This window comes from Buteo buteo, chromosome 18, assembly GCF_964188355.1.
Source record: "Buteo buteo chromosome 18, bButBut1.hap1.1, whole genome shotgun sequence".
NCBI classification, from domain to species: domain Eukaryota; kingdom Metazoa; phylum Chordata; class Aves; order Accipitriformes; family Accipitridae; genus Buteo; species Buteo buteo.
Genome location: NC_134188.1, coordinates 29,337,874 through 29,350,268, shown reverse-complemented (window position 1 = coordinate 29,350,268; position 12,395 = coordinate 29,337,874). Strand labels below are relative to the sequence as shown.

General features: G+C 45.5%; 1 protein-coding gene across 11 annotated transcripts in view; it reads right to left on the bottom strand.

Annotated features, from left to right (window-relative positions):
• STIM1 (stromal interaction molecule 1) overlaps positions 1 to 12,395 on the bottom strand; it is a 101,831-nt gene that overhangs the window by 46,821 nt on the left and 42,615 nt on the right. For all 11 annotated transcript variants that reach the window (XM_075050341.1, XM_075050346.1, XM_075050343.1 and 8 more), the window contains 2 exons: positions 4,884 to 4,998; positions 62 to 173 (listed from right to left, as the gene is read on the bottom strand). In XM_075050341.1, coding sequence (XP_074906442.1) covers positions 62 to 173; positions 4,884 to 4,998 — 227 coding nt within the window. The remainder of the gene's footprint in view (positions 1 to 61; positions 174 to 4,883; positions 4,999 to 12,395) is intronic.

Here is a 12,395-nt window from a genome sequence, read left to right as displayed (position 1 = left end):
ATCTGTTTTTCTCCCTGGCACACATCCCAGAGGAACACAAGACAATGCAGCAAGCACTGACCTGGGCATGGCATGTCCACTCAGCTGTAACTTTCTGAAGGTCTCTTCGTACTGTGGCAGCTCTACGTAGGTAATGAGCCACTGAACCACCTCGTCAACTGTCCAATTATACACTGTAGGAGAGGTAGAAAACAAGCAAGCAGCTTAGTATTTTTACTAAGCAACTAAAATCATCAAGCCAGCAACAACAGCATAACTTTACCAGACATACCTCATCCTATCACCTTCCGCAAAGGAAAATTATCTGCAGAGTTTAAACACGTTCCTATTAAGTATGCAGTGAGCTGGGGTGGGGACATTAAATCCTGCGGACTATTAGACAAGGAATAATCCCCCTGGGATACTCCAGGCAATCCCGCAGGTCCTCAGTCTCTACCTGATTGCTTGTGTGATTATTTTTGCTAGTCTGTTCTACGCACAATGGGCTGCTACAGATTCAGCATAGACATGATGGGCTGCTACACGTTTAGCCTTAACAGACACCACCACACCGTGCATAAGGACTGGTGCTTTTCCAGCAGCAGCCTCTGACAACAAACATTTAATGGTGGTTGATTTAACAGTGTGGTTCCAGCTCACGAAAGAAAAACATGCAATGAGGCCATCAGATAAAGGAGCAGCCTCAGACAGTGCTGGCACAAGTGACGCTTCACTGGCAGCCTTCTGCAATGTCACCAGAAGGGCCTGAGGCTGAGATCCTCAGAGAGGCAACACCCAAAGCGCTGGCAGATGACAAGTGAAATCACCTAGTTTTCTATGATCCAAGTGATGTTGCTGTCTCCAAATTCCCAACAAAGCACGTTCATCCTCACCACATGCCCAAACCGCTGAAATACTGAATTCAGGTAAAGTATCTGGCAACACACTCTGAAAGCCTCACCCACTCCTCTGGATCCATGGACCATGTGAGCATCAATTAAAAAAAAGTGAGTATGGAGAAATGCTATAAGAAAATGGTTGTAAACAGCTTCAGAAAATGATTTGCAGGAGGAGGTGGAGGGGGGTGCAGCAGCTCAAGTGAACCAGGTGAACTTTCCTCCTTAACCGCCTCACCTGCGGATTTGTGGATTATTTTTGGAGCTGACACAGAGCTCCAAAGCCACAGGTAAGGAAACCTTTGGAAATGAAGCTTCTGCCTTTGCCACTTAGTTTTGTTGTACTTGTAGCAATGGTATGAAGGCAAAGAAAATCATGCAACAGATTTTTTTCATAGGACAGCGGGGTTTGCTATGCTTTAATTTATCAACTTCTGTCTTTGCTCAGCATGTGCTGAGCTCTTGCGGCATTTACCCAGCCTCCAGCAACCCAGAGTGCTGTGCTGGACATCACCCACTGCTGACAGTCACCACCTCGCACGCTGCTGGCCCAACATCCGTCAGTCCTTCTCTCATACACCCTTTCCAACAGCCAAGTGGAGAAAAGGCCCATTTACTGCTGGCTCTGAGGGCTGCATCGCTGCTGAGTTCAGAGCTGCGCGGCTGCTTCTTAAATGTCAACAATGAGTTGTCCCGCAAATATGAGAAACATCTTCCAGCTCACTCCAGTGAGCTGAACGCCTTCAACGGAAAGATGACAGAGCGGGCAGAGCGAGAGCCAAGCGCTGAGCAAAGGAGGGCAAGACTTGTGAAGAAGGTGTCATCTCCACGTACGCTTGCACGATGACTCACAGATGCAGGTTGGCAAATGCAAAGCCAGCAAACTGCCCTCGCTTCAGGGAACTCCCTACAGTTAATGCTCGCTGGCCCACAAACCGTGGGAAACAGATTTCTGTGGCCACAAGCAAGATGTTAATTAAAGCTGAAGTGGGCAGGGGAAGCCCGACTCCCTGGGTGGTGGCACCGCCAGCGTCCCGGTGCAGCGGGACAGCAGTGCCGCAGGGCACAAGGCCGGACCACAGCCTCGTCATAGACCACCATGCGCCCACCAGCCGGGGGGGCGGGGGGGGGTGAACGGTGCCCACGGCGGGGCAGGAGTCCATGTAAACTTTGAAGAGCCCAGCATGAATTGCTGGGGGGGCAGCGAGCTGGCCCCTGGAGGGCCCCTGCGCAGGAGGAGTGGTGGGCACCACTGCCTCCCACCACCCGCAGCTCCCCCCAGGCCTGGCAGGGCCCCCCCCGCTCCCCGATGCCAGCAATGCAGGGCTTGTCCTCTGCATCCCCACGCCACGCCAACAGCCGTGCCCCCACGCCAACAGCCACCTCTCGGCCTCGCACAGCAGCCCCCGCGCAGCCCGGCACTGCCAGCCCCCAGGTTCCTCTGAAGCGCCCGGCTTCTCTGGTTTTTTTTTTGGCCTTACATATCCAGAGTTCTTTATTTTGGGAAGAGAAACTGAGAAACAAGCTGGCAGCGTCAGGCAGCATGCTCCAGTGCAACGGTGAGCAGCTCCGTGCCCTGCATCCTTGCCATGATGATCTGATCTGCTACTTCAGTGGCTTTGGTAGAGCCATGCTTACCGAGGGCTTTATCTATCAAATCCAACACCTTGTAAGAGCATCACAGCCCTTATATTTTTGGATAATTAGGGGGCAGAAACAACTTTTTAGTTTACACGTGTGACCAGGAACAACAGCAACAACAGATAGGAAAAGCACTCGGCTTGAAAGCAGATGAAACAGGCATAGCTGTCCCAGGCACCCATCAGAAAGGGACATAGCTGCCCCGGGCACCCATCCCTGTTAGACCCTGGTGCCCTTTCAGAGGTGCTCTTCAGGCTCACATGAAGGAGCAGACCTTTTGTGCAAACCTGATGCTACGACTTGAGTTCAAACGCCAAGATTAGGCTCCATAGGAGACCATCCTTTAGAAACCAATAATTTATTTTATCAGCTAGATATACAGAATGACAAGAAGGGAAAACAAGAGTGGTAACTAAATCCAACACAAGGAAAACTGTTATGCCGCAGCAGCTCTACCCAGAGACACGGCAGGTCCCATGCGTGTCAGAAGCAGGGAGAGAGCAAAAGCAGCTCAGCAATTAAGGGACCCAGGGAGTATCATGGGATGTTCTCCTCCATCCCTTAATGATTTCTACCCTTTCCCTGCTGACATTAAAATATACTTCAGGCAAAGCCATCTGTAAACAGCCATACAACAGAATAAATATTTCTTAGACGAGGCTTTCCTTGAACACAGGAGACAAAGCGACTCATTAGCATCATCCCTACTTGTAAGTGGTTTGGACAAGAATTATCAACACGTGGCTGCCCATCTCCATGGGACGGACAGTCTGGTCCTGGATAAACAACTCAAGGATTGTGCACAGAACCACCACGTTTTCAAACTGCTTTTCAAACGCTGTACCTAAGTATTCATTTAGTCCTCCTGGGATTGTGAGGGACTATAACATTACTACACAGCACTCTGGAAACACTGAGCACATCCTACCCCCAAGTAATTTAAAGGCTAAGACAGAAAAATCAAATACAAATAGAACAGGACATAAATGAGAAATTGAAATCTTTACAGTTGATGAATTGATCAGAAGACTAAAACCCAATTTTTCAAGTGATGGGGCTGATAAGATTACCTGATCTTGGAGGATAGAGGGAAGAGAAAAGACTGTAAGTGAAGAGCAGCAATTAAAAGTATTGGAAAAAAAGATGTTCCAGGTCTTGAGAGCAACATGACAACTAGTGTACTGAGAGGAAAGGAAAAGCACAAGAGGAGGAGCAAAGGACAGCCATCAGCAGAAATGGTCCATGCCACGGATCACAAAAAGACCTGATATACCAATGCGATCTGCATCAACACACCACTCGCAATGCAATAAGTAAATCAAAATGCATCGTACAGTCAACACTACAACTATGTTTTGTGAAAGTGCAGTCTTCCTACTTCTATACCATCCCTCACATTTTCATTTTCAAGGCACTGAAGATTTTTCTTATTAGTACTACTGGTCCTAAGATAAAACACCATTCTGTAATGAAGCCCAAAATTTGAGAATAAAAAGTTATCCTAACTAGAAAGAAAGTACAATCAGTTTTAAGGTGTCTCAAAAAAAGAAATTCCAAAATTCTGGTCGGGGAAAAAGTAGAGGTGAAATCGTGCCTTTTCCTGACCACTTCAGACACTCTCCCAATGTCTGGAAACAGCCAGCGCTGTACAAGCGCAGGGCACAGGGCAGCCCGCATGCAGCAGCCAGGGAAGCACTAGCCAACTTTAAAGTTTCTTCCAAGATTCAGAAGTTTCAGGAAGTTTCCCACCAGTGACTGAACTTCCACCACCTCCCTGGGATAACTTGCTGTGACGAATAATACCATTTCGTAACAGCTTGCAGCTTATTTCTACATCAAACGTATTTATGTACACTTCCAGTTTTAGGACTTTATTCTACCTTCTTTTCACTAGATTAAGGAGCTTTTCAGCTTCAGCAAAATTCTTCTAAAGAAAACACGACCTGTAGGAAAACTCCCACGCAGCTCTACTGAATATTTAGGATGCTATTACCCCATAAAAATACCATTTCAAACTGGGTATTTGAAGGAAAACCTGGAATAGGATAGTATTTGGCTCTACTTTAATACACATTTATAGGGGCAGAGAAACGAAACAACACTTTATACTTTTATGGCCATACTCAGATGCCAGCACTAACAGTTGGGAAGCACCAAGACCAACGAAATCCTGAAAGACAGCCCCCACCCCCCCAACAAAGGAAGCTGGAAGAGTACTTGTACAAAGCAGCAAAAGAAGCAGCAGCATATTTTTCCTAGGAGGTACACACACTGCTGCCAAGGTTATATGAAATCCAAAGTGTTTATCACTTTTACGGCAAGTGGGGTGGAGCAGGCTGTTTCAATTTGCTTGTTTGTCTTTTTTACCTTCAGAAGTCTTCCAGGCCTTCCAGAGATCTTCCACGCTAATGAGCTTGTCTTCTCCATGGAAGGTGCTGTGCTTGACTGTTGGGTCATGATAATTCAAGTCCTCCCTCAAGAACTAGGAGAAGAATAAACAGCGGGATTATTCTTTGATTCATCTTTTAGAGAGATGAGGAGCATTAAAAAAAACCACCAAAAACTTTCACCTGTTTTCCTTATTACTACATCCACAAGTTGTCACATAATAATTTCTATGGCAAAGACCTAGTAAGTCTGAGATGCAGCACCTCTGGTCTTTTAATCTCTGATCAAAACTACATCATCTCCCTAGTTCATGGAATCACAGAATGGTTTGGGTTGGAAGGCACCTTCAAAGATCATCTAGTCCAACCCCCCTGCCACAGGCAGGGACATCTTCCACTAGATCAGTTGGCTCGAAGTCCCATCCAATCTGGCCTTGAACACTGCCAATGATGGGGCAACCACAACTTATCTGGGCAACCATTTCCAGTGCCTCAGCTCCCTTGTCAAAAGAAATTCCTTCCTTATGTCCAATCTTTAAGCTTTCTCATACATCCCCCTTTACATATTGAATAAGGTTTCCCCAGAGCCTTCTCTTCTCCAGGCTGAACAACCCCAACGCTCTCAGCCTGTCTTCACAGCAGAGGCATTCCGTCCCACAGATCATTTTTGTGGCCTCCTCCAGACCTGCTCCAACAGGTCCATGTCTGTCTTGTGCTGGGGACCCCTGAGTTGGATGCAGTGCTGTGGCGGGGGGTGTCTCAGGAGAGCAGTTGAGCTGCTCTAATACATAACACCATCTATTACAGACCTGCACTTTACTTCTAGCTGAATGCATTTTTCTCTACTTCCAGTTTCAGGATTTTATTCTGCTGCCTTTTTGCCAAGTAGCCCTCTGCCAGCAGATTTCTGCCTGGGGCTATGCTGACAATAAGCAAGTCAGCTTAGGAGCTTCAGCCTCTCCTCATTAAGAAAAGGAATCTTTCCAGACACCAAACCATTCTGCTTCTTCGTTTCCAACCAACTGCTTTCCGAGTCCTTTACTGACACATCAGTGTAAGAAGAGGTCACAGCGTTTCCATAAGGCACAAACATACCTACGGCAGCAATAATCCTTCTCTCCTGCTACTCCCTCTCTTGGCACAGAAATCAAAATCTTCTTACGGCGCCTGTGCCCTCCCCTTGGAGAGACCCCAGAACCCCAAGAGCATCTATCGAAGGAACGAGGCAGTATTTCTGAAATTGAGCACTCCATTAGGAATCTCCCCATCTCAGATATCATCTGATAGTTGTGGAATAACACAGGCTGTAAACCTCGAAATAAGAGGATATAGCTCCTCTTATGGGCAACAGTAAATGCTCAAAAGTTTACCAGAAGACTGTGACAGATGATGCCTGCAGGCAAGGTAGGGTAAATACGATGTGTCACAGAAGCATTAACCCAATAATGCTGGAAAGACAGAGAAGAAAAGCCAAATGACAGGGTCCTTGCTATTCCAGTGCTCTGAGTCGAGATGGGGCACAAGCGAGCAGCCACAGGAAACGCAGAGAAAAGGTTTTTCTAAGGAGGAATCAAGCAAGACAGCCGATACAAAGCAGCAAATTCCTGGTATTTACAGAGGGGTCTTCAGCGAGGGAGGAGAGCCAAGCTGGCACAGACAGAACAGCAACTGCCTTCAGCACAGGAATCTTAACCTGGAGTCCTGGAATCACCCAGTAATAATTAAAGATGAAATACAAAACCTACTTCAGATTCTCAGAAAATAAGGAAGGATATAAACTGTTATGTATAATCACAGTAATACATTATTATTATTATTATTATTATTATTATTATTATTATTATTATTATTATTATTATTATTATTATTTTAGCTTTTTGTAACTTTGTTCCATTATTGCAAACATATGCTTTCAGGTAGGTGTTATCATTTAACATTTTTCATTACAAAGCCGACACTGCACGATCAGATAAACAACACAAGCTACTCCGTACTCAGAGACGAGGCAAAGCTTAAAATCAGGTTTTCTGTGTTTCAGTAAATCCTCAAATTTCAGACTATCCAGGAAGCAGGGGAGGCTTGCCAGCTGAAAGGCACTTTTTTTGGGTCTATAAGTCCTTTTGATTGCATCAAAATGTAGGTCATCAAAATCACTCAACACTGCCAAATAACAGCCTCTGTTATTTTGTAGGAGTTTCTGTGTAAATGCGAATTCTATCAGGGATTACTTTATGTAATTCACACACCACACTCAGTAGTGGAAGTTTGTTTTCTCTAAGATCTAGAATCAACACACTATGCTCTTCTGGCATTCCAGTAGATAACCTGAGCAAATGCACTTTAGGGGACTGAGAATAACAATATATATAACTATACATATACAGTTATATATTAGAAAATATATATAAAAGAATGTGCTTTTATTTTATATATATTTATATATAAAATTAGTGCATATGTAATATAAAATTATTGTATCTATAATAATATACATATATATTTTTTAATATATATAATAAAATTATTAGGTTTTTTAGTTGCTGCACAAAACTGACAGATCAAACTAAGTATGGACATTCTCTGCAGTACATCTGTAGATTTCTCTTCCCGGTAAGACAAGCCAGAAAATATTCAGTAAGTATGTATGTTAAATTAATCTTAATACAGATAGACAGAGTATAATAAATTAATATAACCTAGGCTTTTGGGATTCCAGGCTTTTCCTTTGAATTATCATATCACCAAAAAATTCAACTAAGTGGCACAATGGAGCCAACTTCATGTCAATGAAGTAAGAATCCAAGAAATTATTATCATATTTGACCTGCACCTTCAAATCAAAGCTGAAACAAATGCCATCTACAGTAGGCAAGGCATCTTCACTGTAGGCTGAGCCACTAACAAAAAATATATATATTGTCAGTATGGTCTGCAGATATATCACAATTCACTCAGGGACACATCTGTCATTGTGCTCTGGTGTGTTCCCACCTCCCTCCCATCTTAGGAGAAGACAGGGCAGAAACAGAAAACACCAAAGAAAAGTGAAGAAAACTGTATTAAAAAAAAAATAAATTAAGGGAGAGTGCAAGAAAGACTAACAAGATTTGAGACTACCCTGTATGCAGGAGGGATTCATGAGATGTGAGGTAAGCAAAGTAAGTGGAAATCAAACAGAAGAAAGAGGATCACTCATGTTCCAGTACCTAACATATGTAACTAAAGTAAAAGATAATTTCACATTTACATCCCTGCATGCATCATCCAGTGCATGATTACCATGCAGCCTTCTTTATTACAGCTCTTTTAAGTGGGTAACAGAACAACAACAACAACAACAACAAAAAGTAATCTCTAGATAAGGAGACATCAGACAGGGCATGAAAAATATCTGTGAAAGTTTTAACTTCCTAGGCTCTTTACAAATCCATTGTGGATGCTACTGAGGCCACTGACAGGTACCCGCAGCTTGAGCCTGGTGTCTCTCTGCTCTCCTGCTTTCTAGACCACGAAGGCTTCGGCTGCTCTTCCCGCCTTACAGACAAACATGGAAAATGGGAAAATTCGGGCAGTTTCAGCAGGGCAGCCCGCTGCCGTTTGGGTCTCCTGCCCGCTGCGTCCCGCCGAAGGCAGCAGCAAGAGGCGAAGTCGTCGGCCTCCCACCTCGTTAACTCGTGACCGAGAGGGAACGCGGCAATGTCACCCGGTGCTGTGCACCGCGCGGCTGCCAACTCCCACCGGGACCAGAGGGATCAGCTGCTGCTCTGTATATTTAGCTCAGGGAGCACTGAAAGGAAAAGTGATCTCTTGCAGCTTTCCTTCGGCACACGATCACCAGAACAAACCCTCAAGGACTCTCCGGAGGGGACGGTGCTGGCTGCGGTGAGAACATCTCTAAAACAAGTGGGGAGAAGGATGTGGGATGGGGCTGTCACCTCCTCTGATGAGCTGTTCACGCACGGTGCAGCCTGAGAGGCTGGAGGAGCTGGGATGCATGCCCCAAAGCCCAGGGTAACCTTAAAAGCAGATTTTCCCTTAGTATCGTCTGGGGAAGACAAAAAAGAAGAATAGCACAAATACAGCAAGTAAGCCAAACTCTGCGTAGCACAGTCTTCAGAGGTGAAGGCTACTGCTGGGCTGCTGGTGCCATGCAGGTGTCTCAGCGCTGCTCCTCTGACTCAAGCTAGAAAATAGAGATGTTTTCAGCTGACTGCTGACCTGCTAGCTCCATATCTGCTACCGTCAGACACATACTACTGCTAAACACACTTTCTCCAATCTCTGTGTGCTGCCAACCAGCACAAATTGATGGGAATTCCTGTTGCACAGACTGTAATGCGCCCGCATCCTCAATGCCAGCAGCACTCAGGGCACTTTTGAGAGCCTGCATTTGCCCATCTACTGCACACACACAATTTTCAAGGTGCATAGCTCTCAGTCTTTCCCTATTGGAGGGGCTCCCCATAGACTTCATATACACAGGTAACTATACTGAGCATGCACACTATGTGTATGCTAACATGCATATATATAAAGCAGCCACAGGACTCCCAGATATTCAAAAACACCAGGCACAAGAATCACTGCACAATAATATTGACCTACTTGCAAACCATTAAAAAGCAGCACTTCAAAGTGTTGAAGACCCTGCTGATCCCATCCCTGGAGACACCCAAAACTCACGAGTCCTGGGCAGCTGGCTCTGGGTGACCCTGCGTGGACAGGGCTTGGACCAGATCATCTCCAGAAGTCCCACCCGGACCAGCTCCAGCCTCAGCCAGTCTGCGAATCCGCCACAAGAACAGAAGGAAATGTGGTCAACCAAGAGTCTCACCACCAAGTTCAGAGAAAGACCAACCATGATCACACCATCCAAAAGAAGCAGGAACACGACTACTGCTACAAGCAACAACCAACATGAGCTGAGATCGCTGCAGGAAGACTCAGCCTATGAACGCTGCTTGATGTCAAGATTTCTTTTATAATTTAACAGGTTTCTGTATATAATAAGGAGCAGAATCTGAGGCACGTAAAAACCAGGCACTGCACAGCCTTCTGAAATGCCCACCTGTGGGGGAGCACCTCTCCAAGGGCAGCAGGGCGGTGAGGAATGGGTTCCTGCACAGACATGCAGGGGAACTGCAATACTTTGGGGGGGGAATACATCCAATCCCTGCTGAAGCCAACCACAGTTCTAACCTGCACAACAGCCTGTAGCAGAAAATTACCTTTGTTTTAGGATGAAAATACTTTTTCTTAGTGCCCTCTGCTCATGGCTGCTCTGGCCCCAGGTTTCCGGCAAGTGCTGGAGACACTGGCAGAGACATGCATGCTCTGAAGCAGAGATATGCACCCCCTCCAGAAAAAAAAATTACAGAACCATTTTGGGATTATATAACCTCGTTGAACACAGGGACCTACATTTTAATTCTCCACCTGCAAACCCTGTGACCAGTACGCTTTTTCCACTCTAAAAGGGGTGAGCAGTTTGAGTTGCATGGGTTTCTTGGTTAAGACAAACTTCTTGTCTCAGCTGCTGAAAGCATGCTCAAAAATGAACAGTTCCATGAAGTGTGATTTTCCAGAGTTTTTTTTCCTATGTTTTGTAACCTGCAGAAACTCCAACTACTAACACAATTTTTGCATTCCCTGCCCTGAACCTTTACATCGCTCCCACATCCCTGGATCTCAGCTCATCATCCCTCCTGAGCACCAACTACCACCTGGGCAAGAGATGCACGCATGCACCAACTCACTGCTGTGCAGGTGCTATGGGGCCAGAACCGACCAAGTGACTGCAGAGCTCACCGTGCATTGCTTCCCTCAGTGAGCTCACCAATTTTAACACCTCTTCTGAGCTACTGATTTTCATTAAAGTTGCAGAAAACTTTTGTCTTTGAGCCCTCTCTCCTCCTAACATGCCTGATGCCAGGCAGTGGGATCAGAGGTTGAGAGGAGCCAGGGACTGATCGAGCAATACCATAAACCTTGTTTCCTTAGGAAACCAGGCTAACAGCATCTGAGAGACTCGTCAGTGTGAACCTACATCAGAGTTGCCCCTAAACAGCTTGAGCTGCCTTTGGAGTGAGTGCAAAGAGCAGAAATAGATTGCTAATTAGAAGATTTCCCCATGAGAGACAGTTCTTTCATTTTAATCGAGGTCACTGATGTCATCTTAAACTTCATTGAAAATTCACTTCCAAAAAGGAAAAATGCAACGATGATTTAAGGACAGCATAAAGTTGCTGGCCAAAATTTCACCTTAATTAGAATATTTGACAAATACCATTATCTGTCTGTCTCTCCCTTTCTGCCCAGTCAGATCTTTTAACCCAAACAAAATTTACCCATAACTTACCCCCAAAGAGATAAAGCCAAAGTAGTAAATGCAAATACAAAGTTCCCAACCAACACAGGAAATACTGCTATGGGGGGGAAAAGCTTGCTCCAGGCACAGAGACCACACGCCTCCAAGACCGATGTCTGTGGGACCTGCAGTCGCTGCTGAAGCTTGCAAATGCTTCTGGAGAACAGGTGATTAAACCCAAGCTTCAAAATTACCTCAGCCTTATCCTCAACAGAGGAAGGTTTGGGGTGGTTTTTTTTTAATTAAAGGAATTAATATAAGATGAAACAGAAAGGCAAACAGCAGAGAACTGTGGTTTTCCAGGCAACTCGTCCGACGCAGCTCAATCTCTGTGCAAGGCTGATCAGTCATCAACATGTTGTTCTGAAACTACGTTAAGATGTTAGTTAGCTCACTTTGTTCTGTCACAAACCACTTAAAAAAATAAAATCAATCCCAAGTATATAAACCTATGCTAAAGGGAGACTACTCAAAGCAACTGTTTGCAGCATGGCATTGCAAGAGCTACCCCCCCTACATCAGTACCCCCCAAATGGAAGAAGCCTCCAGAGGTCCTGTCCCACCCGAACTACCCTGTGACCCCAAAGAGGCTCCCCAGCCTCCCCCAGAGCCCACCCTTGCCCCACTGCAGGGCTGCCAGGGGGTCCCATTGGGTCCCCAGGCAGGGAGGTGCTGGCAGACTCTCCGGCCGTGCCCAGGAAGGCACAAGCACCTTGCTGTAACATACTCCTTCCTGGGTCATTGTCTGCTTCGTTTTCTAAAAAGTTTATGGAAATAGAGCATGCCATGCCATCCTCTGATCCCCTCCCGAGGTGGGAGCTTTGCACACTGAAAGAAGAAGGTTGTACGAAGATTAAACGTAAAAGCCGTAAAAGGTTTAAATTTGAGCCTCCTGCATTCTTTCATATAATGTCTCCAGCAGCTGTCCCACCACCAAAGACAGGGAGTTAAAACACGATTACAGGGTACGCATGGGGGGTTAGAGCTGATAACCTTGAAAGCAGAGAAACTGAGCGCTCGAGCAGTAAATAGCCGGCTCACCAAGGAAAATTCTTGAAATAACTTTTTTAGTGGCTTCAAAGCCTTTATTGAAAGTTTAATTTAATGTAACTTTAATAAAAGTTT